General features: G+C 36.7%; 5 protein-coding genes and 1 long non-coding RNA gene across 22 annotated transcripts in view; 3 read left to right on the plus strand and 3 right to left on the minus strand.

Moving 5' to 3' along the window:
- Positions 1-18: 18 nt before the first annotated feature.
- Positions 19-11,914, plus strand: Nhe3 (Na[+]/H[+] hydrogen exchanger 3). 12 transcript variants are annotated; one of them, XR_013087420.1, is made up of 14 exons: positions 19-410; positions 1,059-1,285; positions 1,366-1,443; positions 1,519-1,595; positions 1,906-2,115; positions 2,190-2,440; positions 2,541-2,743; positions 3,025-3,290; positions 3,376-3,427; positions 4,810-4,866; positions 6,019-6,222; positions 6,304-6,387; positions 9,098-9,602; positions 10,026-11,914. XR_013087420.1 is itself a non-coding variant. In XM_076829583.1 (13 exons), exons 1-13 carry the CDS (start codon positions 167-169, stop codon positions 9,134-9,136), a joined length of 1,992 nt encoding a protein of 663 aa, XP_076685698.1. In that variant the 5' UTR covers positions 19-166; the 3' UTR covers positions 9,137-11,914. The 12 variants fall into 12 exon arrangements, 11 of the variants coding, with proteins under 11 accessions (XP_076685698.1, XP_076685701.1, XP_076685695.1 ...); XM_076829583.1 differs by having other exon boundaries at positions 9,098-11,914; XM_076829586.1 differs by having other exon boundaries at positions 9,323-11,914.
- Positions 11,915-12,477: 563 nt separating this feature from the next.
- On the minus strand, positions 12,478-13,395 carry LOC143377843 (metallo-beta-lactamase domain-containing protein 1). The gene is made up of 4 exons (XM_076829616.1): positions 13,245-13,395; positions 13,014-13,178; positions 12,814-12,933; positions 12,478-12,739 (listed from the first exon to the last, which is right to left on the minus strand). The coding sequence occupies exons 1-4, from the start codon at positions 13,393-13,395 to the stop codon at positions 12,540-12,542; spliced, it is 636 nt and encodes a 211-aa protein (XP_076685731.1). The 3' UTR covers positions 12,478-12,539.
- Positions 13,396-13,544: 149 nt separating this feature from the next.
- Positions 13,545-16,601, plus strand: Ints9 (integrator complex subunit 9). Its single transcript, XM_076829589.1, has 10 exons — positions 13,545-13,688; positions 13,848-14,042; positions 14,127-14,531; positions 14,589-14,835; positions 14,901-15,081; positions 15,138-15,373; positions 15,470-15,681; positions 15,758-15,943; positions 16,002-16,196; positions 16,271-16,601. Exons 1-10 carry the CDS (start codon positions 13,680-13,682, stop codon positions 16,388-16,390), a joined length of 1,986 nt encoding a protein of 661 aa, XP_076685704.1. The 5' UTR covers positions 13,545-13,679; the 3' UTR covers positions 16,391-16,601.
- On the minus strand, positions 16,396-21,206 carry LOC143377844 (FUN14 domain-containing protein 1). 3 transcript variants are annotated; one of them, XR_013087422.1, is made up of 5 exons: positions 20,943-21,084; positions 20,246-20,413; positions 19,893-20,088; positions 19,579-19,803; positions 18,590-18,869 (listed from the first exon to the last, which is right to left on the minus strand). XR_013087422.1 is itself a non-coding variant. In XM_076829619.1 (4 exons), the coding sequence occupies exons 2-4, from the start codon at positions 20,404-20,406 to the stop codon at positions 18,249-18,251; spliced, it is 540 nt and encodes a 179-aa protein (XP_076685734.1). In that variant the 5' UTR covers positions 20,407-20,413; positions 21,071-21,206; the 3' UTR covers positions 16,396-18,248. The 3 variants fall into 3 exon arrangements, 2 of the variants coding, with proteins under 2 accessions (XP_076685734.1, XP_076685733.1); XM_076829619.1 differs by lacking the exons at positions 18,590-18,869; positions 19,579-19,803 and adding an exon at positions 16,396-18,431 and having other exon boundaries at positions 21,071-21,206; XM_076829618.1 differs by lacking the exons at positions 18,590-18,869; positions 19,579-19,803 and adding an exon at positions 16,396-18,431.
- LOC143377855 (uncharacterized) overlaps positions 16,396-26,790 on the minus strand; it is a 203,647-nt gene continuing 193,252 nt past the window's right edge. Inside the window, exon 2 of the long non-coding RNA XR_013087426.1 lies at positions 16,396-16,991. This is a non-coding gene — a long non-coding RNA (uncharacterized LOC143377855). The remainder of the gene's footprint in view (positions 16,992-26,790) is intronic.
- The window catches only part of Utx (Utx histone demethylase), a 214,400-nt gene continuing 208,812 nt past the window's right edge, over positions 21,203-26,790 (plus strand). The window contains exons 1-3 of one of the 4 annotated variants that reach the window (XM_076829556.1): positions 21,203-21,333; positions 22,423-22,676; positions 22,759-22,867. In XM_076829556.1, the coding sequence (XP_076685671.1) occupies positions 21,299-21,333; positions 22,423-22,676; positions 22,759-22,867 (398 nt within the window). In that variant the 5' untranslated portion in view covers positions 21,203-21,298. Of the gene's footprint in view, positions 21,334-21,721; positions 21,982-22,422; positions 22,677-22,758; positions 22,868-26,790 lie in introns of those variants that run through there. The other 3 variants (XM_076829555.1, XM_076829557.1, XM_076829554.1) reach the window with 3 other exon arrangements.

Here is a 26,790-nt window from a genome sequence, read left to right on the forward strand (position 1 = left end):
TATTCTCTTTATGTGGCTACCTCAATTTTAAAAAGAATATTACACCCATCGCGAATGTATTTCTTTAGTTATTCGTCCATTGTAAACAGTATCTATTGCATCATTAACGCAGTTGGTCATACTGTTGAAACTGACAGTTTGATTAGGAAATGGTTGTGAAGTAAAGATGGCAGTGAGATGTGGCGTACGAATTTTTCTCCTCCTAATTTTCTCTATTTTCTTGGTAAAATCGTGTAACGGGGCCGCGACAGACATCGCGCTAGACGCGAAGGCGCAGTTGTTGCACAGGCTCGACAGCTTGAACCTCCTATTATATACATTTCTATTGATATTAACTGTTTTAACAATATGGACATTTAAGCATCGTCGCCTTAGGTTCCTCCATGAAACTGGTCTAGCTGTCATTTACGGTAAGTCGTCTGCTATAGCCAGTACTCACGTATTACAGTTATTAGTTACAGCATGTTATGCAAGCGTCGATATTACTTGGCAGTTATAGCTATAGAAAACCCTTTGTCATTTTGTTATTGTATATAAATATTTACGTCAAATATCCGCCCATTTCAAGCTCATGTTCGTAAGTGAAACCGCAATGTGACGTTACGTTTAAACATCTTTCGAAAACAATAGCGTAATTGTGGCAAAGCTTATCTATTTGCGAGATAAATATATATATATATGCGTAATTAATTAACTGAGAATTTTAACGTCGTTAAGTTGAGTTTATAAACATTCTGGGCGAACCTTTTGTTGTCGCTTCAAACTGAATGGTAAAATTTCTTTCTAAAGAGCATATTAATGTGGTGCTTCTAATATCCGAATGAGTAAAATAATAATTACAGTACCGTTACAAACGTAATAGATTTATCGATCGCAGAATTTACGCGTAATTCGATAAGGTCAGATAAAAGGGACTTATGTAATGAGAATTCCAGTTACGTAAATTCTTAAGGACACTCTCCTCCCTGTATGAAAATATAACACCGCTTTGTTATATGACACTTTGGAGAAGCTTGAGATTAATTATAAACCGGCGAGTGGGACTGGGCATGTTTCAGGATTAATTATTGGAGCAATAATTCGTTATGGCTTCACGTCGAGTAGCACCATCCTCCATATGCCTGTTGTGCCAGACAACAGCAGTAGATATAATCAATCAGTTCCTCCGGATACGTTGTGGTTGCGTTTTCCAGAAGATAAAGGAGGCGGCATCATTACGAACAAAACATTCGCCTATTCGTTCAGGGGAGAAATTTACAAGCAGGATAATGAGATTGACCTGAAGGTATAATGTATTAATAAAACAATGTAGTCTGTATATTACTAAAAACTAGGACATGAAAAAAGTAATTGAGTAACTTTCAGGCCACCTTCGATCCTGAGATATTCTTCAACATCATTTTGCCACCAATAATTTTCCATGCTGGTTACAGCTTGAAACGTGTAAGTAAAACCTCCGTACACTGTTTCCCTCTGTTTCAAAGAAATGTAATTGGTTTTTGTAATCTTTCATTTTAGAAATACTTCTTTAGAAACTTGGGAGCAATCCTTATGTACGCTTTAATTGGGACAACTATATCGGCGTTTGTTATTGGGTAAATTATCTGATTAATAAATGCGTATACATTCATTCCTTAATCTTAATAACAAGTCTATCTGCATATAAGAGTTTTCTTGGTTTCGTACTAATGAAAAAAGAAGTCTATCTGCATATTTTAGAATTTGCGTATTGTGCATTTCTTCTGATAATAATGCGTCCATAGGTCATTTAGATTGCGTTTATCTGTTATTTTTCTCGTAAGTCGCAGATTAAAGGAAGATTTCTGTTCGCGAACACAATAGGATACTTTTTTAATCTTATATACTTCGTTCGTGCGTGTATTACAGGCCTTCTTTCTTTTTCAGAGCTTTGATGTACGTCTTTGTCCAATTAATACCACATCCTTCCGATTCATTCACATTTTTGGATACCTTGTATTTCGGTGCATTAATATCACCTACAGATCCGTTGACAATCATTTCTATTTTTAACGATTTACACGTAGATGTGAATTTATATGCTTTGGTCTTCGGAGAGAGTGTCTTAAACGACGCAGTCGCAATTGTACTTAGCGGGTATGTATATATAAAAGTATCAATGCTTTTTATAATCGGAAGTATGTTTATTAATACTGTCGCACGTATTACAGTTCCATACAAAATTATGGAGAACGTTACCAGTCAGGCTCAGGTGGATTTGAAACCGTGGCATTTTTCCAAGCATTCGGTGATTTTGTTGGAATATTCAGTCTATCTTTATTTATCGGTGCTACAATGGGCTGTATCACTGCTTTGTTAACGAAATTCACCAGAGTTAGAGACTTTCCACTTTTGGAGTCAGCGTTATTTGTTTTGATGTCGTATAGTACTTTTTTAATTGCCGAAGCATCTGATCTTACAGGTAAAAAACTTCATTAATGAAACGTATTACACGAGTAATACACGGAATTTATTAAACTTGCGTATCATGACTGCTGTTCTAAATAATCATTCGTATACAGGTGTGGTGGCGGTCTTATTTTGTGGCATATGTCAAGCACATTATACGTACAATAACTTAAGCCCGGATTCTCGCCAACGAACGAAACAGCTGTTTGAACTTCTAAACTTCTTAGCTGAGAATTTTATATTCAGTTACATTGGTGTTTCAATGTTTACGTTCCCGAAACATCACTTTGATCCAGGATTTATTTTCGCAGGATTTGTATCCTTAATTCATCGTATTATTCTTTAAACAAGGGTTTCCCAAACTTTTTCTGCAATGCAACACTTCGCAAACCCGGAAATTTTAACGCAACACTTAGCTTATTTTTTAGATTGGGTAATTTCTACTTAGTAGAAGATCTTTAAATGTGATGCAGTGTATAAAACCTTTCCAAATTGTCGCGGAACACCTATTCAGGTTCAGCGAAACATAGTTTGGGAAACCCTGCTCTAAACTAATCACATCATCGAAATAAAATCCTTAACCAGTGCATTATATAGTTCTGTGCGTTGTTAGGTCGCGCAGCCAACGTGTATCCATTGTCTTTTATATTAAACTTGGCACGAAAACCCAAGATATCGCTGAATTATCAACACATGCTGTTTTTTGCCGGATTACGCGGAGCCATGAGTTTTGCTTTAGCCATTAGGAATACTGTGTCGGATGCTAGGCAAGCTATGTTAACAACAACTAGTTTAATTGTAATTTTGACAGTCATTTTCCAAGGTGGAGCGACAACTCAGTTCCTGAGTTGGTTCAATATACCGTGAGTCGAATAAATTTCCGGGTAATCAGTCTCATATACGCAGTCATGTACAAACTGGTTATAATCAACGATGTTTGCATTTCAGAGTCGGAGTAGATGAAGAAATAGAAGGATTGTCGCATAATGGAATGCGAAGTGTAAGTATTGCATCTTTACCTCAAAGTATTTAAAATTCAAATTACTAGCACAGATTTCACAGAATTAATATGAAAGTGTTTTTGCACTAACATGTTTTTTCTACTTTAGATATAGCTTTTACAAATTATTAATATAAACGCACTGATCGCAATATTTAGCAATAGCTACTTCAAAAGAGAATATAGCCACCGAAATATAGTTCAGCTTGTACGTTGCTAATATTTACTTTAGAAAAATAGAATCTTGTATTATCCTTTGAAATCTTTTGAGTTCATACAGTGCGTTCATCTCTACCCCTGTCGCTTATTACCGCGAAGTAAAAATATTTAAATAAAACACATTGCACACGTGTGTTATACGTAAATATAAACATCAAATATCAACCGGAATTTGAACAGATTCTCGTCGGTTTATTTGTCTCATAAACTATAAAAAAAAAGAGAAAGAAACAAGACACACAACAATTAGAGAACAGTTGTTACACTTAAGATTACTCTACATCATGAGTTTCATGAAAAGCGAATCAAATTGTCAAACGCAAAATTTTAATAAGATTGATGTCCTCCAGATTATACTATAAATATATTTAGACTTTGATATCAGAAAGCATCTCTGTAGATATCAAAACATATTTAATATATTTATTTTACTGTGCCCAGTTTTACAAATTTTACAATTGGTCCATAAAGCATTACTTTTTCGTATCATAAGCAAATTATAAAAATGATAATGTTACCAATAACCAAGGTACTGTATATTTCAACTTTTCAACATTAATGACAAATGCTTGGTACTTCGTTTCAAAGTAAGTGCTAATAAATTCACTCGAGTTCAAGTTAATTACTACAAATCACAGGGTATAAGAGCTGAAAATATTTGAATTACTGACTTTATGGACCATCCATTCGTAATGTATGTACAACTACTTGATTTATACAAAGTGATCTAAAATCTAGAGTGTAATGATGTTTTCCCTGGAAGGGTTTAAAAACATCGATATTTACGCATGAATGCTTTCGTTCAGATTGTTCTTATACTGCTATTTTTCTCTATCCTTTGTACCCAGGTGTCTTTGAATCACTACGGTCCGCACTTTTGATACCAAACGTAATGGTTGGAAACGCCGAGAGTTTTCATTTTTATATTTGTAAAAGACTTACACGCTCACTAATGTTTCTTATAGTTCCACTCGAGTAATATTGGGTTACGTATGCACAAGAACTACTAAAATTACAGCTTGCACTAGAACTTAACTTCCTGAGAAGTCCAGCATGTCTATTACACTGTAACGAAACTTACGAAAACGCTTTGTTCGTCCTAAATAAATGCACTTAATAATTAATATAGAAAATACTGGAATTTAACTTGGTAATGTTAATAGTCTGGTGGCGAAGGTGGCTTTGGAGATCTGGACATGCGTAGGGAGAGAAGTCCTCCGGTATGTTTTCACATTAATTCAAAAACTGAGTTCTGTTTTTTATGTGGTCACAAATAGTTTATGCAGTTAACATACGTACGGAATTATAAATTTCTTGCATCTCAATTAATTTGGTCCTATGGTTATTTACAGCATATACTTCACGTTTCTTTACATAACTATAGAGCCTATAAATTGTCGATTTTCTGTATTACGAATAGCATTATACGAGTTGCTTTCTGCCCTTAATGAAAGTGTACAAGGTAATGAGGTTTGAGATAGAGATATAGTAAAAATTATCTTATTAAAATGTTTGCAGTGACCACTAGTTATTGCATCTTAGCGGTGTATGCGTTGCTTCTCGAGAATGATAAAATAGTGCAAAAACAATGTTTCTGATGTTATCCTTCGAATTACTCGAACGTGTCATTGAAAACACATTACTTTCTATTATTCATACATACTACTTGCAATTCTTCGGGATAAGATTTATCTCCGAGTTTCGTACGAGATATTTATTTCCTTTTAAAAGTTACGAATCCATTATTTAGTTAATTCTTTAGTTACTAGAGTTAACACGTTGAAAATTGTTTAAATTATTGCACTAACAACCGTACAGGTGCTTATATTTATTTTTTAGCTATATACTTAACGACATATTTATAAACCAAATTAATTGCATCACATAATATTCCCAAGACTTTTGGCTTTATATTTGAAAGTATGATTTTATTCCCGTTAAGTATCAGTTCGATTTGCTAACTGCATGTGCTTAAATATTTCTTTCCGTATTATATTTTTGTTATCCATTCTGTATGTTGATGATTAGTATCATACAAAATATTTATATATACATTTATATTCATTAACAAGACATACGCAAACATAATTAACTGGGTATATCGATACAGCGATGAAGAAATCCAGCATGCTCGTTGGTACCTAATAATAACACCAAATATTCTGTTATATAAAAGCTTTGATCAATTTCAACATTTTTATGAAACTGCTGTATACATACTGTAATCTTCGGATTATTTTTATGTAACTTACGATTTATTTATCCAGACGGTGTATGAAAAGTCCTTTTCTTAACATGTACCTTAATTGCGTTTAAAGAAAGTATCATGATCATACAGGATGGATAATCAAGATATCCTTCACATTTCACAGTATAATTCTATGCAGGATGGATCATTACAAGGCAGCGGCACAAAACCTAATGAAAAAGCATTACTTGCCAGAATCTGGGGTGATTTCGATACTCGGTACATGAAACCGCTCTTGACTCACTCCAGGCCCACGTTACTGGAAACGCTACCAGTTTGTTGCGGTCCTTTAGCCAGGATTCTTACAACAACACAACAAATGACTCAGGTAGGAGACGCGATTTTTAAAGGAGGCGCGTTGCAACGGACTGAGTAAAATTCTAAGTGTATCGAGGCCTTTATGATTTAGGACGAAGCGATTAGAAAAGCAGACTCGGATTCAGATTTTTGTCTGGGAGATCGTGAAATGGATAGACGAAGGAGTGTTCAACCGGTGAGTTTTCATCAACCTAATCTCAATTACACTATTAATCCGTGCTATCAGCCTAACAGCACAGACGCCACTAATCCAGATGAACCTTATGTAATTCTTAATTTACACAGAAGGTAGAAGTAATGAATTGAAATTTAAGTATTTAAATTCTGTATAAAAGTCCATCCATGTGTGGGAACATTCCATACATTGGTATGAATGAGTTTATCGTTTGTACTTGAGTTTCCTGTAATTATATTTTAAACACGATTTCAAATTATCCGTTTGTTATATCATTTACATATGGGCATTCTTAAGAACACTTGTACATTATAGACTTTCCATTTTATATGAAAGTAACGTTTCCGATGCTAGATTTATAATACTTATGTTTCTGTTCAATGCCTTGAGCTTTCTACAGCAATTACATAGGTCTCACTAATCAACTACGCTTCATTCTAACTTGACCAATAATTGCTTGTGCTGAATTCTTTCATATAAAATGTATCGAATATGCATGAGAAACTTATTTTCCTTCACTGTTGAAAGGCGGTGATACACACGCGCGAACAATTAAACGATAATCGATAATACGCAGTTGTAAAATGCTCTCGTGTACAGTAAGTATACATATTAATTATTATTCGAAAACGATTTTGTTAGCGTAAACGGGAAATATTGTGTATCGCTGTTTATCATACTTAGATTCTATGGGCTACTAACAATACTAACACTACATATTTCCACACTGACAAAAAGACAATTTGTTATAAAAAAAATACACTCAAGTTGAAATGTGATTCTATAGGCATGACCTTACATTCAGTCTTCTTATTAAAGTTATTTTACAAATAGAGTAAATGTATGCAACTATTTTAGTCATTATTTACCTGTAATAAACACATTGACGAATTAATGGATTAGAATTTATTTGAAATCGACATGCGTGATGCTTCAGTTTCTTTATTTTACACTTCCTCATCCATGTAACATAGATTAGTTATTTAATATTAAAGTATTCATTTTATTCGTTACTTCCGCATACAATTTTTCTTCATTCGAAAATTATGTTTAATGTCTAGTGACACAGCTGTACCGTTAAACATTAAGCGGACATTTCTGTTGATTTAACTTGCGTACTAGAAAATTTGTGTTCTTGTCTACCTGTTTTGTTATCAATTTAAAGCACTTTCTTTAGTCTACATTTGATCGCGTTCTTACCGATTTTTTTAGAGAAAAAGAAATGATGATGATGATGATGATGATGATGATGATGAAGACCTAAGAATCATTGGAATGGATGGATTTATTCCGTTACGAACATTGTAATGGGACAGAAGCTATTGAAAATAGTATTTTGAGAAGATTAGTTTTAAAGACTTTGCATACGTGGGGCAGGAGAAACGATTAAAAATAATTACTTTGCGTGTACGAAAACTTTTCTAAGAATACTTTCAATTTCAATATTCACATTAATATTGAGCAAGGTCTACATTATTAGCTAACATTTCCTTGTTCGTGTGCAAGTTACAAAACGTTAGTTCGATATATTTATTTAGAGAATTGCCACTTTCGAATCGCATATATGTCTATTTATTTAAATGATTATGACGTAATATTATAGTATACACTAACTGTGCTTTCTTGAAATGTTAGCAATAAGGTGCAAAAGCAATATCGAAGCAAAAGATATTTATTTGTTGTCTCTGCGCTCGGAGCTTGCTGGCGTTTTAGTGTGATGTATTTTAGCATGGACGCAAAATACAAAAGTCAAATTATGTATTGTACATAAAGAGCAAATATTTCAAATATGTACATACATATTTATGAGTTGTTTGAAGGTAGAATAATTATAACGAAGGGTTCGACAGAGTTCCGATCTAAATGAAAGATTTACATGAAGTTCCCAAACTTTTTAAATATTGTAATTGAACATTAAACATAATTTTCAATATCGAACGGATCTGTAGGCTTTTATAACTTAGTAACACCAAAATAGTGAAGTTGTTAAGAGGTTAACGGAGTAGATGTTACCCCCTGTAACATTTATGGTTTTGTTTTACATTCACCACATTCCCTTCACGTATAGCTGTACCGGCAAAGGATTTAGTTGAAATCTGTCGGTTACTGAATGTCATTGCATGAGAAACCAAATCACTACTCAGGTATTATTTATTTTTATACAAAGGATGCTGTTCTTAAGTTGCCGCTTGCACACTACTTATGCTATTAGTAACAAGTAACTTCCACAGAAAGCAATTTCTGCGTGTCCGCTATCTTCATGTTCCAGTAAAATATTTCTCGCTACATACCTTAATTTCTCATATTTTAATTACCGACTGATTTCTGACACAACGTCACAAATATTTTAAGTCGCATATCATTATAATTAAGTCTCATGTGTCGTCATATTTTTTATTATTACATCGAACACAAGCAGGGCATAGTGCATACATTATTCAGTTTCGTATCATTTCCATCTGGAATAAGTAGTTTTCTAATTACTTTGAGTCTTATACACAACACGATCTTTACACAATACTTTACATAAGATTTTATTGTGCAATCGGCAAGTAATTTATTCTGGTATCGATGATTTCTTTACGATTATGTTCGGACAGGTGTAACGAAGTATCTTTAATTCTGTGTGATTTACCTTGTATTATAATATTTATTTTGATTTCTTCCTTAGTTTGTCTGTATCGTTTACTTCTGTTTGGTTCCTCCACAGACACATGTAAGGAGCTCCCCAAACAGAACACATTTGTAAAAGCGAATCTAACATAGTTTATCGATAGCGAGTTGTATACATTTCTGAAGATTTCATTGCAATTATGTTCTAAATATTAACTATCGCCTTCTTTGTTTCTTAATATGCCATAAACATTTATACTATATGTATAACATTAGCTTGTTACTTTTACATGAATTCTTATTCAGTATATTTGATTTCTAGCTTGTGTAACTTCGTTACTAGACTAATTATAAGTCTAACTTCTTAAAATGATACAAGATGTATATGTATGCTTTCTGATACATTGTACTTGATACCTCAAATAATATTTAGTGAGAAAATCATAACCTAGGTACGTGCGTACGCAATGTTGGTGTCAAACCATATTACTGTTGTATTATAGTTTCTATAAATGTTGGTTATATTTTTCCGGTATTTATTTCCGTTGGAAAGTATTCAGTATTTCGGACAAGAAAATGCATTGACGACAAAACTGTTCGATGTAAGTATTGTCATGTAGAAAGTAAATAACGGGGAGAAGGCAAAGTAGAATCTGGCGCAGCGTAACATATTTTCGCAGATAAATCGTGGTCGCATGCACAGCATTAGATCATCTCATCGAGCAGAATTCAAATAACTTAAAATTAAGGAACGGAAAGATAACAGCAACGTGCGATCCTTCTCCTTATTCGACAGAGCAGTATGTTTCTTATCGTGGTCCTTCTGCGAGTACCAATTTTATTCCATATATTGAATTTGTTTAGTTGCGTATTCATCATACCCAGTTTCTTTGAAGAATGATTTTAATTAGGAATTTTTTACATACACAAAATTGATATCCTAATTATTGTATTTGGTGTACTGCCAAATAATGTGTGAGAATCTAGAGATGGATTCTTGATGTATTTAATACTTTATGGGGCAGCTGGGAACTGTGATGGGAGAAGTTAGTCCGGGACCACTACCGCTGCACACACGCGTCGCCTTGCCAGGTTTGGTCGGCAGACATTTATAAAGACTAATTGATATTGGTAAATAATCTTATCTTGCTAAATATATAATATTGTATGTGCAACTGATAAATGTATTTATTTGAAGTGCTTATGATCCGTGCTAACTATTATATCCAATAATATTGTCTCTCGTGAATAGAATTTCAAAAATGTTTGCGATATCAGCTGCCTTTTTCGTTTAGTGAATGTTATTAAAAAAAACAAATTCTCAACCATTATATATAATATATTATTATTGGAGTGAATGCTTTATAAAACTTACTATTTATTTCCAAATTATTTATTACTTCTCTGATTGTTATTAATACAAGGCTAGACGAATATCGATATTCTTAAACAATTTAGCTTGTATGTGCGCGTGTGTGTGTGTACCATGTTCAAGCGTATGTTACATTTATTGGTTGTACTAAATTTGGTAAAGTTCGTTACACAAATAACGCTTATTGTTAAATGTACAGTTACGATTCTTAGTTAATGTATAGGTTACTATTCAGTAGAGGTCCTGGCTTGTAAGAATTATTACAGAAGAAATTTGTCTTGAAGCCCTGTTGAATCAGTTAATGTGACAACAATCTACGTCTCCTAAATACGCATTATGCATTCACATATAATAATTAACGAACGTAACAGAGCATACGAGCTTAGAATCCGAAAATACTGATTTCCGGAAATATAATGTATATGTATAAAATTACATTAACATTCACGTTCCTGTTTCTAAATTTCATTGCGCTAAAGATGTCATTCTTCAAAAATCATACGATACCAAATTATTATATTTGAGTGTATTTTGCAGTAGTTTAATAAGAGTGGCAATTACAATTGTAATACTGGCATATACAATCACGTTTGCATTCAAGGTGCAGGACACTTGGTGATACACGGATACATGCCTTTTATAATTTATAATTGTATATGCATTTTTGAAAGCTGAAGAGTGTATAACTGATTTGTAAGTTAATTCGAATGGGGGCAGAACGATGTACTTGAACAAATTTCTATATGCGGCGATTAAGACCAGTGCCAAAATTCGTACGTCGGAAGAGTTACGAGATAAGTTATAAATCTCTTTTACGAAAGCTATTACAAGTGAAAGTTTAATATGGTTCAAATGTATGGCATTATTTACAAAAAAAGAAAGGTACATATTACGAGGTAAAATGAATATAAAAGCTGAATAGAATGACATTGCAAAAGTATAATCTAATTTATTCTTGAGAAGGATATTGTCATCGCATTGTCATTAATGACAATATTTAATAAATATATTAAATTGTCGAACATCTGTTTATCATTTCATATACAATGATGTTCATGTACATAATGTACAAGTGTATTTAAATATGATTTATTACCAGCAGGATATAAACGGTTGAATACACATATACTGAATATAAAAATGACGGATAAAGATACATGGACTCTTACTTTAGATGTTGGCTGTGAACACTAACAAAAATATTGGTATACATAGTTTACATCCTAGAAATGAATATTCAAATCGCAGCTTATTAAGAAACTATATTTACAACATATATATGTATGCTATTCTTTTTACAATTACAGTTATTTACCTAGCAAATTACTTTAATTATACAGAATGAATTCCGTTGATTCACTTACAATGTTGCATAAAAAGCAGGATTTTAGCGAACAGCAGTTAAAACGATCTTTTCTATATATTTGTGAATTGGATGCTATGTAATAATTATTATTGACATGTACACATATATAGAATACTGATGTTGTGATACTATGTACTACACTTTACAGTGTTTAATAAAGTATTTGTAAAAACAAATTGAAATTATCTTGAATTTAACAGATTAGTCAGTGGTATAAATACATAAAATTCTTCTACGTAATTGAAGATCTCCCTGATAGCCAGATCTGGGCAGCAGAATCTGACATCAGAACCGTAATCGTCTGTGTCCGCAGATGGCTGCGTTCTGAGGTGCAGAGCCTGATGTCAGATCGGCAGCAGATGACTTTCTGGCGCTTTCATGCCAGAGCCAGACCGTGCTACCAATCTGATGTCAGACTGGAGACAGATGGTTATCAGGGTATATAGTGGCCTTAAGGCAATCAGAGATAAACACCTGAAAATCTTATAACTTTGAGGGGTGGTTTCACCCCCTAAATATGGAAGCGGGCTGCTATAAGAAAAACACGTATATCTTATTTTTCGGCCCTCTAAAACATATCCAAAAATCAAAGTAATCGGACTCGGACACCTGGCAAACTCTCCTTGTTAGTGTTCTCCTTTTAATGTTATGTCATAGCAATAATTTCATAAACAGTTTTTCCAGTTTACTCAAAAGTGGTAAAGATGGAGTTGCACCCCTCTTGCTGCAAGGTCTTCAATTCTTCTTCTTTCGACATTTATTTTAACTCTTATTACAATGTGAACTTCAGATACATGTTTATTATATAATTATTTGGTCCTTAACCATTTTTCTCATATAATCAGTGACCCGAAACATTGGTCCATGTCCAGGTATTATAAAGTCCGCAATATTCATTATGTACGATCTCATACACAACTGAGTCTTCCGTAATTCCAAAGTTCCTAATTTCTGCCAAATTGTTGGATCCAAGATATCTTCCTCTTTCTCAAACAAGTCCCCTAAAAAATGTACGACAATGAAAAAAGTAAGTTACTTCGAGCATTCAAGGCATTAGTATATTTCTTAACAAAACCTGTTATAGCGAAACACGTAGATTTCCCCTGAATCACAGTTTCAACTAACACTGTAACATCATCCGACGTATGGCCGGGAGTTGCTACTACCCTAACTTCTGGGCAGACTTTATATTCCTCTGTATTTAAAATAATTAACGTAAATCTATATACATTAAGTAACAAAAGATGATTACTCAACGTATGTAAAAGGCTTCACCGTCTTTTAAATTTGTTTCGAAGAATATTTCGCCACGATGAACCGAGGTCCCAACTATGTGAATCGCATTTGTGAAGAGATTATTGTTTCCTATGTGGTCTGCGTGACTATGAGTACAAACTACACAATCGATATCAGCAGGTGTAATATTATATTTGCTGAGTGCTAAAACAAAGTCATGACTATGCATAGTTTAAAACTTTATAAAGAATTTGCGTACGCTGTTAATACCTTCTATTATTTTCATCCGATCCCACGCAGTCATAGTATCAACGATAACGTTTTTCGATGCTTTTATTAAAGTACACGAACAATTTGCTTTCATCGTCCCGTCTTCGATTTTTGTGGAATATCCATTAAATAATACAATGACTTCGCACATTTTTGCAAGTCGCAGTGGAGATGAGAGGGATAAAATTGAAGGCACGTGCACAACTTACTTGTTGTATATATCTTTATATTACGAATTACGCAGTATGCCTCCTACCCGTTGTGCGAATAAAATCAAATCTGTTTGATTCGACAGAAAAGAGTTACGTGAAAAAGTATTGAAACCGACGTACCTAACGTAGGAGGTTATATTTCCAGTGTTGTGTTCAATGAAAACATTTTTCTTTCAGAGTATATAGTGTTTAGTTAAAAATCAATGGAAATACAACGTGCAAAATGAAATTGGTAACTATAATGGTCATAACATTTTAGTAGAATAATATGAATTATTGCTTAATAATTTCGTTTATTATAATGTCAAGCTATAAATATACTTTTAATCATTAAACAGAACCTCTTAAATATTTAAGGCTCACTGTATCATAAGGTTTGTTATATTTTTAGTATTGTTTGTCAAGCGAACCAACAAAGCCATGTTTGGTTTTGAGTTTCAAAGGGATTACTTTAATGCTAGACTGCGGTTTAAACATGCAGTCGATATTACACTTTATGCCAATGCCCATGGTCCCGAGCGCTAAGTTTAATTCCTTGCCATCGTGGCTTCCACGCGATAACCATCAGGACTGGCAAATAGAAGGGGTTCGCATCTTTATATATCTCCGTATATCACGCGTATTAAATTGATCGTAAACGTTTACTTATCGTAAACGTCACACGTTTCAGGAATTGAAGGAATGCTGCGGCAGAGTGTTCGTAGACTCGACTCCCGAGTTTTCTCCACCATTGGAGAAGATAATAGATTTCTCAGAAATCGATGCCATTTTAATATCCAATTACACCTGCATGCTGGCTGTACCATTCATAACGGAGCACACTGGTTTTAAAGGCATTATCTACGCTACGGAACCGACGCTGCAAATTGGACGATTTTTCATGGAGGAGCTAGTAGAATTTATCGAGCAAACGCCAAGGGCGACGTTGGCGAAGCATTGGAAAGAGATGCTGCATGTTCTGCCTCCTCCGCTGGCCGACGCTCTTAAACCGAAATCTTGGAAACATATATATTCAATGTCAGCGGTTAATACTGCATTAGCTTACATTCAGACAGTCGGATATGATCAGAAGTTGGTGAGTTAAAGTAACGGAGTCGTTGTCTCGGAGTAGATATCTATTACTGATTTACAGGACATATATGGCGCATTAACGGTTACTCCTATAAGTTCTGGATACTGTTTGGGTAGTAGCAATTGGTTGATTTCGTGCGATCACGAGAAAGTTGCATTTGTCAGCGGATCTTCAACGTTAACCACTCACCCGCGCCCTATGGAACAAGCTACGTTAAAGCATGCCAATATGCTGATATTAACAGGCTTAACTCAAACACCAACTGCTAATCCAGATACTATGCTCGGGGAGCTTTGCATGACTGTTGGTACGCGCAGAAATTGAATTGCTCAACTTTTGACTCGAAGCTTACATTGAAATTACATGTTGCAGCGATGACGCTTAGAACTGGTGGATGCGTGTTAATACCGTGCTATCCCTCTGGTGTTGTGTACGATTTATTTGAGTGCCTCAGCACTCATTTGGACAAATCAGGCTTCTCGCAAGTCCCTTTGTTCTTCATATCACCGGTGGCTGAAAGTTCTCTAGCTTACTCGAACATCTTAGCTGAGTGGTAGGTTTCGTACGCGAACTAAATCATCCAGATTATGCATTTCGGTTTAATTTCAGGCTATCAACAAACAAGCAAAATAAGGTTTATCTTCCGGAAGAACCATTTCCCCATGCTTTCCTTGTTAAAAATGCTAGGTTGAAACATTTCACGTCAACGTATGCCGAAGGTTTTAGTTCCGACTACAGACAACCTTGCGTCGTCTTCTGCGGTCACCCCAGCCTCAGGTTTGGCGATGCGGTTCATTTTGTTCAGCTGTGGGGCAACAGTCCGCAACACACCATAATTTTTACAGGTACAGTTACTGTAGCAGCTATTTCTTATATCCTGATACCTATATAGTGTGCAGACATTTTATGGTAATACTTGCAATAATCCATTATTCCTTCAGAACCAGATTTCCCATATTTGGATGCTTTAGCACCTTTCCAGCCGTTAGCGATGAAGGCAGTGCACTGTCCAATTGATACCTCCCTTAACTTTACTCAAGCTAATAAATTAATTAGAGATTTAAAACCAGAGCATTTAGTTATACCTGAATGCTACACGCAACCACCAATAACTGCACCACACAGGACAGACCTTGTTATAGAGCCTGTAGGAGTAAGTTGTTTTCCATATTACTTGCCATATTTCTTGCACGCAGCGTTGATATCTTAATTCTTCGTATGCATTTAAGGAAAAGCCTTTGATTACTTTTAAACGAGGCGAAGTCATAAAGTTGCCTTTGAAAAGGAAAAAGGGGCGAGTATTTATCGAGCCGGAGCTAGCTGGAAATATAATTCCAAATGAAATTAGACCTGGTCTAAGTCTTGCTTCTGTCACTGGTGAATTGGAAGTTAAGGATAACGTGTATACGATAAAGGTATGTACATTTGTAGTACTCTTTAATTCAGAGATTAGTATGAAGATCGTATTTTTAGAGTATCGAAGATAGACCGGCTGGAAAACGTAAAGTCTCTTCTGGCTCGCCTGCACCGATCAAGGAGGAAGTTCTTAAAGAGAGGAAACACGAGTATGGTAACGTGGACCCGCAGGAACTACTTCAAAAGCTGAATCAAGAAGGCATTCAAGGGGCCAAGTTGCAACACAGTCCAACTGCTACCAGTATTCATTTGGTAAGAACCGTGTTTATTGAATAATGAACACGTTTAATTCCTCTGCGATATTTATTCGTTATTTATACTTACAGCAAGACGAGGATACCCTGATTCAAATAGGGGACAATTCCACGCACATCTTTTGTAACGGCGATCAAAAGATTAGAAGGCGTTTGAGGACTATCATAATGCAGTGCCTCAAGAGATTTTAAAATCATTGTTATTTTATACAGTGACAATTTTATTATAACTTACATTTCTACACAATTGGAATCTTTGTTTGCTTAGTACACAGAATAATGTTTATCGGAAACACATTTGTTTAGTTATTACTAAACAAGTATGTTAACGCTTATTAGTGATGCTTACGTTTGAAATTATATTTATAACTTCATCTTGTACATACAAGCATCGCGGCATACATATTATCTACAAATACAATTGTTACGAACGTGGCAGTATTACAAGAATCATTTAATTTTTTTATATATTTTCACACTGAAAAAGGCATTTGTAAATCGAATTAATTAAAAATTCTTTGCGAGCTAAATAAGAATGTCGTAAACCTGAATCGAAAATATATGTTAAGTATATGCCACCGTAAGGCTGAAAACACATATCCTGACATTATCATTTACTGTACGCACACATTTTATACTGTGAACATGAAAATGGCAGAAAAATATGGCTTATGTAATAACTAGCGTAACGAAACATTTTTTGTAATTTAGTACTACAGCAATACGTTTTACACGTTTGATGAAATGTTGGAGGATAATACAGAAAACATGTATTCTATGTTCTGTGCTACTTCTCAGTAACCATTGTAGGCTTAATGAAATAAGGATCACGTTACTTTCTACGTCCTAGGGATGTGATCACTAACAAGGGGAGGACACCATGTGATAGACATCGATTTGTATGAGCCTTGGCATGATGGATTTATGTCAAAAATAAGTAAATAGGTGACCGAGCATTTCAGCCAATAGGCCTTAATGATAGAGATATTTACATGTAAATTATTACAAATTTCATAGTGGCCGTGAAGTTTTAGTGGGTAAAAATCCCACACTACCCTGGCGCCCGCGGGAGATTCCCTTCTGGAAGCGTCGGGGTGCCTTTCGAAGATATCTCCACGTTAAAAAAAAAAATTATATTTTTTTTTATAAATTTTTAAATTCATAATTTTTTTTCATAAATTTTTAAATTCATAAATTTTTTTTATAAATTTTTTAATTCATAATTTTTTTTATAAATTTTTAAATTAATAAATTTTTTTATAAATTTTTATAAATTTAAATTTTTTTAACGTGGAGGTATCTTCAAAAGGCACCCCGACGCTTCGAGAAGGGAATCTACCGCGGGCGCCAGGGTAGTGCGGGATTTTTACCCACTATAATGAAATTTTTAATAATTTACATGTAAATATCTCTATTATTAAGGCCTATTAGCTGAAACGCTCGGACACCTGTTTACTTATTTTCGACATAGATCCATCGTGCCAAGGCTCATCAAAATCGATGTCTATCACACGGTGTCCTCCCCTTGTTAGACGGTTTCATGGTCACGTTTGCTGCATTCTGAATAGATATAAACTCGTTATATCCGTTGCAACAAGTTTGTTATCTACTATCAACAATTTCTACATACTAACTCAAAAGCAATTAACATGTTATTAAAGATAAAAGAACGACTTTTTATTAGCAATATATAATTGTAATTCATGTTAATTTATAAATGTACAAAGACCATTTTTAATCGTAAGCATATGTTAGTATTCTTCTCTATTTTTTTCAGTTCTTGCATTTAAAAATTTGAACGAAATTTGTGCTAATCCATGAAACAAATCATCAGAAGTTCCTGCATAATGGAAGTATATTACGACTTTCATTTGTCTTGTATACACATTTGAGTATATTTCATCATCCACTCTTTTAATTCATCGATTCTACTTTTCATCCCCGTTATCAGTTTGTCGCAACACTTTATTATTAAGGTTTACAACACTGATAATGTTCTCTGGATGAGCACCTATGTTTTTTCTGCATTTAGACCGCAGCGTACTGTAATCTATTTACCGGTAGCAATACCAAGTGCTAAGCCAGCAACAAAAGATGCGATAAAGAAGTGGAATTCTGTAGTTTTGAACGTGTTATCGCCAGCAACATTCTGGTACCAGCGTCGTGTACGGGATTCTCCGTTTTTCAACAATTGCTCGGCTTTATCTAACTTCTTGTCAACGAATCTCTCGACCTGAAACAGTAAGTTCCGTTACTAAAGCAGATTGTTTACGCATGCAATTTCAAAGTACGTTTATAAGTGTTACATACAAATTTACACAAAGCACTTATACGTAAATTCTTGAGATAAAATAGATTTTTGAAATGTACAAAAAGAAATTAAGAACAAAATTCCAAACACTCTGTTTATTGCAAGTTATAACTTCAATTCTTTACAATGTATCTATCAATGCTATATCTATCATCTTTCTGCAGGCGAATCGATGCATAAATTTGTACATATATATGCCAATTAGTGGCTAAGCGTTAAACGATAGCAAAGCGTATAAAACTTTTAGAAGTGTTAGATCTTAATCACATGTACACGATATACAATACGGTGAATGTTCATATCATATACAAACTTATGTATTAAAGAAGTGAAACGAAATCACCTTAAGGGGTTACGCCACTCTGAGACGCTGGAAACTAGACGAATTTTTTTGCAGCTACTATGAGGTTGAAAATTTTTTCTTTACTTCTTATGCGTAGAGCATGTATTAGTGCATATATAGTATAAATACTATACAAAAATATTAAAAAATGGCCGAGTTATTTTTGCTATCCCGTGAAGCTCCTCCGCGTGAGCGGTGTACCAAATAACTCCAAAACTATTTGTCCGATTGATTTCAAACATGGTACACATATTCTTAATAGTATTATCTACAATGTAGCATATCATTTTTTTCACGCGATAACCCATTTGTATATAATAAATGTTTTAAGTTTGTTTTGTGTTGTGAAAAAAGAATAATTTCCTTTACCTTGCTGCCATTTGTGCAATAAATTTTTCTTTTCTCAGATCCATATACTACATTGTAGGTATTTTATTAAGGAACACTAAAATCATCATGTTTTTTATTTCAGATGAATCTGAGCGTTATAATTGGGTACATCACTCAAGCATGTAACGGCGGACGAGCTTCGCGGGACAACAAATAACTCGGCCATTTTTTAATATTTTTGTACAGTATTTATACAGTATATGCACTAATACATGCTCTACAGATGAGAAGAAAAGAAATAATTTTCAACCTCACAGTATCAGTAAAAAAAATTCGTCTAGTTTAGTGCTGTCTCGAGCGCCTCAGGATGGCGTAACCCCTTGACACTTAAATCACCTTAATAATTTAAATAATAAATAAAACGTTTGATTCTTGCGTATCGGCGGAAGTAAAAATTATACCTAACAGAATAATGCTAATATAAAAAGTAACGAGTACACATTGTCCACTTGTGTGTTCATAAGAAATTAAACATTTTCTCATTCAGGATGCTAAACCAATAATGAAACCACCAATGAAACTTGACGCCACTAGCGAATTGTTTTGACACCACGCTCCTACCTGTAAACAATAAGCACATTATAGACACGGCTATTATTTCGCCAGCGTAAAAACGTTAAGCGCGAAATGTATCGCAACGTTACTCTTGCCTTGTCCATGAATTTCGGTCCTTCGCCAGTGACCTTCTCCTCCACCTTATCTGAAATTTTCTCCGCTTTCTTCTGTATCTTATCCCAGTTGACTTTTATGTAACCTTGGTGCGCGGCTATTTGCAACATTATAATACCGCCGCCAACAGCGAACGCCGCGATCTTTCCAACTTTCATCGTCACGAAGCCAGTCACCCTACATGAAATGTTTATATAAAATTGGGTGAGTATATTTCTCCTCTAAGCGTCTTTACCAAGAAATCTCCAAATAGGATTGTGTCATTCTATTTAGCTTAATTCAGTTCACGCGTTATTTAATGGTATAAAAAGGTTTTCGTGTGCAAGGTGCCTACCATCCTGACGATGTGCCAATAATAATCTGTTTAGTGGCAGACTTTTTGCTCACGTCTCCCAAGATCTTGTCTATCATACTTTTCGCTTCTTTCGAAACGTCTAGACTACATTCTTCTTTGTTTGCGTCGTCTTTGCTCTTTTTAGTCACGGGAAGACTCATTTTAACTCTGAAAGCAGATCGCTACTTCAACGCTCGGCACTGGAAGTCGGTAGTTTCAAATTGCCCAGGGATGATCGACGAACAATAAAGCCGGGAATCCACTGGGAAGCTAAGCTATGCTATGTTAAGTTTAAAAAAAAATTAGCTTCAATAAATTTTTATCGAACCGTTTCCAGCAAAATCTACGTTAAAACATAGCATCGCATAGCATAGCTTAGCTTAGCTTCCCGGTGGATTGCCGGCTTAAAGCTACCCCATTTACTTTCACAACAATACCATGCAAACGATCAAGTACGCGCACGCTATTTTCACGTCTTTAAATAACAAAGTGGCAGGTGCATCATCCTTCGACTATGCGTCAGAACGAGAATATATCGATGATTCCATTGCCAAGAATCTCTAATAATATATGCCTCGGCGTGGGGAATGTTTGGTACTTTCGAAATTGACCGTTTACGTTCTACGAGATGGACGGACAAGTCACGGAACGAGAATAGTAATATGCCGAAATAAGATGAAAAACAATAGAGGTCTACCGTTTGAACAATTTTCTTGCTCCCGACTTGAGGGTACTCTTGTGCAGTTTAGGCATGTTAAAGTTCAGGCGCGTCCCTAAATTATGTAATATCTCATGGCTGTTAGTATTTATACGTGGAGAGCTCACCTAATCCTCAAATCACCCAAGTGTTTAACAAAGCTCAATCGACTTCGTGCACTCGAACCGATCTGACAGATCGAAATATCTGGCACCCCACGGCGATTGTTCCGTTTAAAGAACGGAATGGCGTGGCAGCAACGAAGTAGCTACGCTACCGTCAGTAGCAGATGCAGCTACTGAAAGCACGAAGTGTCGCGAGGTTTGCGCGTAATCTTGCGAGAATTAACGGTAACAATGCGAAAGGAAGTCTGGATAATCATCTGTTGGAGGTATTCTTCTAAATGATTTATGTAAAACATTGATATTCGCATTCGACACTCCCCGCGCATTTCTTACCACTATTCCTATCGCTCTAAGAAAATTCCCTGATACTATTCCCACAAAACAACGAACAATCCCGCCATTGTTTAATGTCCACGTTTATGCGTGATTGTTAAAGCTCGTGCGCCCATTCTCGCGGGTTCTGCGGAGTTTCAAGTTCAAATCTGCTTCCGTGGCCGATCGTTTTCCCGGCGGTCGAGTGGCAGTTAAATTATGCGTCGCAGAACGATGGGGCGTTTGATTTTCCCGCCGCCGTGGGACCGTGCGCCGGGGGCGATCCGCTTCGGCCACGGAATTACAATGTCGATGTGAAACGTGGAAATGGTCTTCCGTCGCGTGATTCGCCATCCTGGTTTAACCTGATCGCCGCTTTCAAAAGCTTCTCGTTCCGATGAGGTGACAAGCTGTCGGGGGCGCGAATCGAGAGAAACACCCGGACTTTCGTGTGAAGCGGCCTGCTCCGCGTGCAAACATGTGTCCGTTCTGTTTTCATTGAGTCTATTTACCGAGTGCGAAAATGGCCCAGGAGACTGACGACATCAACTTGACTCCTCAAGAATTACAGATACTATCCGAGTTAGACAGGTGATTCTGAAGTAAACAGACCTCGCACCGCCGAATATCGCGCCAGTCCCCCCGATCTCTCTCCCAGCCGCCGCGTTACTTTCGTCTGGCCCCCTGAAATTATAACCTAGAAAGTTATTTGACAGAATAGGCGCGCAATTCGATCGGCTCGTTTAGACGTGCGTGCAACCTACTGACATCCTTTCCGCGCGTCCGATCGTCCCACATTCGATTGATACGCTATCACGCTTCCATGATCTCCATCGGCCGAAAGTTCCCTTTCGTTTCGAGGGCCCCGGTTATCTCGCGAAATTTTGCTGAACGGGCGGGACAACTCGCGCTTGTCGACACGTATTTCGTTTAGAACATGCCTGTAGAGTTAAACGATCGAACGCGATGGCATTAGCCAACCCGCGATGCCTATGTATACCGTTCCTTCATCAGTGCATTTGTTTCTTTCAATGTGCGCACAGTCGGCAGTTTGGATTCTTGAAATTGAACTCACCGGAGCAAGTGAAGAAGAAAGCTTTAGTCGTACGCGCAATCAAATATTTAGAGAGGATGTTAGTTCAGGCGCAGGCCGAGAAGCAACGTAGGAAAGCGGATAGTACGAAGATGAATCTAGACGAACTGAAAGACGACGAAGAGGACAAGGGGATTAGCATCGATCCCAAAACTTATTGCAAGCTGGGGCATTTTCACTTGCTGCTGGAGGATTATAGCAAAGGTAAATCGATCGTCCACGTTCATTTCTCCTCGCTGTTTCTGTTCGACGTCGGCTTTCACGTTTCGTTCTTCTATTTTCACAGCCATGTCGGCGTACCAGAAATTTTATTCCCTCAAAGGGGACTACTGGAAAGACGCGTCGTTTTTGTACGGGCAGGGGCTTGTTTACTACCACTTCAACGCGTTTCAATGGTGAGTGATTGCAATTGTTTTATTTAGCTGGCAATTACTTTGCAGAGTCTCTTTTCAGCATTCTGCGTTTCTATGTTCTTTGCGCGCCAAGTAGCGATCAATTTTAATATGAAATTTGCAGCAATAATATTGGTGGTCATAATTCTTCTCGTTGCGAATTAACTGCCTGATATAATTGTACCAAGAACAGCACATTACGTTACTTTGTCCATTCTCGCGTCGTTAGTGTCTCTTTTACCCTTTTTGCGTTAACTAAAAAAATTCGAAGTATCAAACTATCAGGCTCCGAAGGGTCCATTGAACTGCTACTTGGGAGAACGAAAGGAAAACGCTGGTAGTAAAAATGTGTGTACAGAAAAATGTTGTAATCTCTCATGAGAGTAGTTCGCCTTGAAAAGGGGGCGTCGGCCCCTTGGACGGTGTACACATAGGGTTCATCGTTCTTCTCCCGTGTGTTCTCTATTTTTTTTTTAATTTCGCGCTAAACCCCGTTGGTAACCTAACCTGTTTACTCGCTGTCGGTAAAGCAGAATGCCGCGCAATTCCCGATAAAGTAGATCGCTGCGCGGGGTGATTATCAACTGAGTTATTCGTTAGTGATGAATTGAACGGTAGAAGGCTCTGATTCCCTGTCGTTGAAATAACGGAAAGTGCCTACGTGCCGGGCCGTGGTGTAGATATGGCGACTAGCAAAGAAGGGGAAAGGGGATAATAGGCCAAATACGCATCTGTTTCAGCGACCGAAATGGTAATTTAGATTTCCCACACAAACGTTGCGTTTATAACTACGGCAATAAGTTCCTCTGTTCCCAATTCCCTGTAACTTAGCGGACGAAAGCTTCCGCTGCTTTTTATAAACCGTCTCCCGAATACTGTGTGCTTCACGCGTGACTTTGACGTAAGGCACGCGAGATCGGACATCGTATTATCATCGAACTGGCAATCTGTGTATAACGCATCGTTGCGCGTAAGCTCAGCCCGAAGACGCTTATGGCTGCGATCGAATTTGAACTTATTTCGGTGACGGTATTGATTATAACACGCGTCAGCCGCCTTAATAAAGCCGCTCAGGAAATCTAATTTAACCTTAATCGACGTCAATGAGATACAGACGTGTTCGAATCCCGTTATGCACTGTTTGTGCGCGCATAATGTGACATCTGGCTTTCGCGGATTCAGCGATTAGACCGTTCTCATTAATCCTTCATTAGGCGATTCGAAATAGTCCAGAAGATTGCAGCACCATCAAGTATCAGTTAACGAGATTACATTCGTCATCCTCGATTAGCGTCGTGTCAGTGACCAGGTCAAATGTTCAGCCGTCGTATTCTAACAATATCATCGTGTCGTGAGAACGCGAGCGTCGTTAAAAATGCAGAATGACATTAATCGAGTCCCAGCAGTAATCGCAGGTCCATACCTCGCGAATTACGAACGTTTTCCAGGATGCATTTAATTCCCGAACGATCGCAGATACTATTTTCGTTCGAGTCGACGTTACGTTGTTACGCAGGCATTAACGGAATTTCCTTCGGATGTGGGTGTACATTTCGCTCGCGTTACACTGCCGGTTACATTTGTTTCGCTTGGTAATTCGGCGCAAGTAAGTACGCGACAGATATCGTTACTATTGACTTGACCTTTCCTGTCAGGCAATCGGCTTCGCAGACGGTCAGGAGTGGGAATATCGATTTCCTGTTCAACCCTCCTTAACTCGGATGAGGCAAGATTCCCGCGGAACGAGGCTCGCAGAAAACTTCCCTTTCGATCTCTCGGCGTTCCACTCGGCCTGCGATACCGCGTAACCGTTATCAATTTCTGTGATTGATAACCCCCCCCCCTCCCCTCCCCTCCCCTCCCCTCGTGACTTTTCCCCTAGGCCAAAATCTCTCAAAGCCCTGTCGTTTTTATTGAATCGCGTGGGAGGAAATTCTTCTTCTCGATACAATTTCGAGACGAGCGTTTAGAATGAAATTTATTTAATGCTTCAAATAACCGAGCCGCCATTCAGAAATGGCGGATGGGAGAACTCGGTATGTGGTTCGCCAGTCGAACGCCAGACGGATCGAATTTCACTTGGTTTGATCACAGGCGCTTGTGTGCTCGGAGGTAAGAGCTTTTACGTAAAAAGCGAAAGGTTCGATTCGTTAAAAAGCTGCCCAGCTCGAATAACGTTCTTTCATCTGTTGTGCGATTAACGAGGAGCTGCCGCGAATTTCACAGTGGCCCCTTTCAACGCATTTGTTACTAGGGACCCGTGTATATTCCGAGTAATCCCCGTTCTGCACCTAGCACGTGTAAATGGAGGCGCGCTTTGTTCCCGCAAATACGCTCGCACGCATGTAGGTATTCCAAACGATCGATGTTGATTTTTAGAAAGTTTGGGATATTTGTACAGCTGGAGGAATCAAGGGACACACACATTTCGTGTACCTTTAACAATCAAATAAAGAAATACGCAGTACTTGTTATTTTTTTTTTAAATTAATTTGGAAACTTTTCGCCGATATGTAATCCACGTTACTCTATTAAAAAAAAATTATAAAAAATTAAAACCGACTTCATAAAAATAAAAATGCACTGAAAAGTGAAAGATTAGTTTTTTCTTTATTTAATCGATGACTCTCTCAATTCTTTTTATGTCGGCGCCTCACCATTTCCACTGTGTAAATCTGTCGCCGATTTAAACAAAATTGAGAGTCATGGATTAAATAAGGAAAAACATTATTTTTCACTTTTCAGTGCATTTTTATTTATTTATTTTAAGTCGATTTTAATTTTTTTAATTTTTTATTTTCTACCCTTTTACAGTTATTTAAGTTTTAAAACATATGAGCAGACCTAGAAAAGGGGCTGCTAGTAAAAAAAAGAACCGTTTGCTAGAAACGGAAGATTCCAATAATAATGAAACAGATTTCTTATTTTTGGCGTAACTTCAAAACTAATTAACCGATTTTGATAACGGTTTTAACTTTTTTTATTTTTTTCTTTTTACTTTTTAGTTATTTAAGTTATATAACTACACTTATTTAAAAAATATAGGTAAGCCTACAAAGGAGCTGCTAAGTAGTAATAATAATAATGAAGTCTGTTAATGAATAAGATTTTTTTTGTGTGTAACTTCAAAACTACTTAACCGATTTTCACAATTCTTTCTCTATGACCTAAGTTGATCGAAGCTAAACTAAATGCAATAAGCTTCGCGAAAATCGATCCAGTAGTTACGGAGAAATTCGCGGACAAACCTAATACATACTAACATACATACATACATACATACATACAAACACATGGAACTGAGATCCTCTTTCTTTTTGAAGTCAGTTAAAAATGAGAATTTGCGCGCTCTGCGTATGCGGCGTGCGGGACTACTTTAATCGCATCTCTTAACCATAGCAACTGAACGCCTATGGGCGTTCTCCGCACACACGCACATACACTCCCGCAATTAAACTCCACCGTCCCTAAGTAAATAAATATACACTTGCCGTAATTTCTTCTGCTCTACAAATTTGCAGAATTTTGTTGCTAAATCCCCCTAAGAAACTTGACGTTCGCATATTCGCTTGAACTGCTAATTATCCAATTTGCAGCGATCGTGCATATTTACTTTTCTCAGCCCTGCTACGTTCCGCCATCGTGTTGGCGCGCGTCGCGCGAGCGCCCCGTGTCCCGTGCAGGGGCGCGGAATCGCTTAGTGACCTTGAGACGTCAAAGTAACTAGACAATTTTCTCGTAGCCGGGATCAGTCTCGTATTGTGCGTGTTTTTTTCTCAATTAGTTCATTCTTTTTTTTTTAGTTGAACGTTAGGTAATGGGTCGATACAGATTACGGGGGAGGAGGGCAAGGGGATCGGTTGCGCAATTTGTACCGTGTGCCGTCATGTGGAAGTAAACGCCGCAATTATATGGCGGTGACGTGG

Source organism: Andrena cerasifolii, chromosome 16, assembly GCF_050908995.1.
Source record: "Andrena cerasifolii isolate SP2316 chromosome 16, iyAndCera1_principal, whole genome shotgun sequence".
In the NCBI taxonomy this organism is placed as follows: domain Eukaryota; kingdom Metazoa; phylum Arthropoda; class Insecta; order Hymenoptera; family Andrenidae; genus Andrena; species Andrena cerasifolii.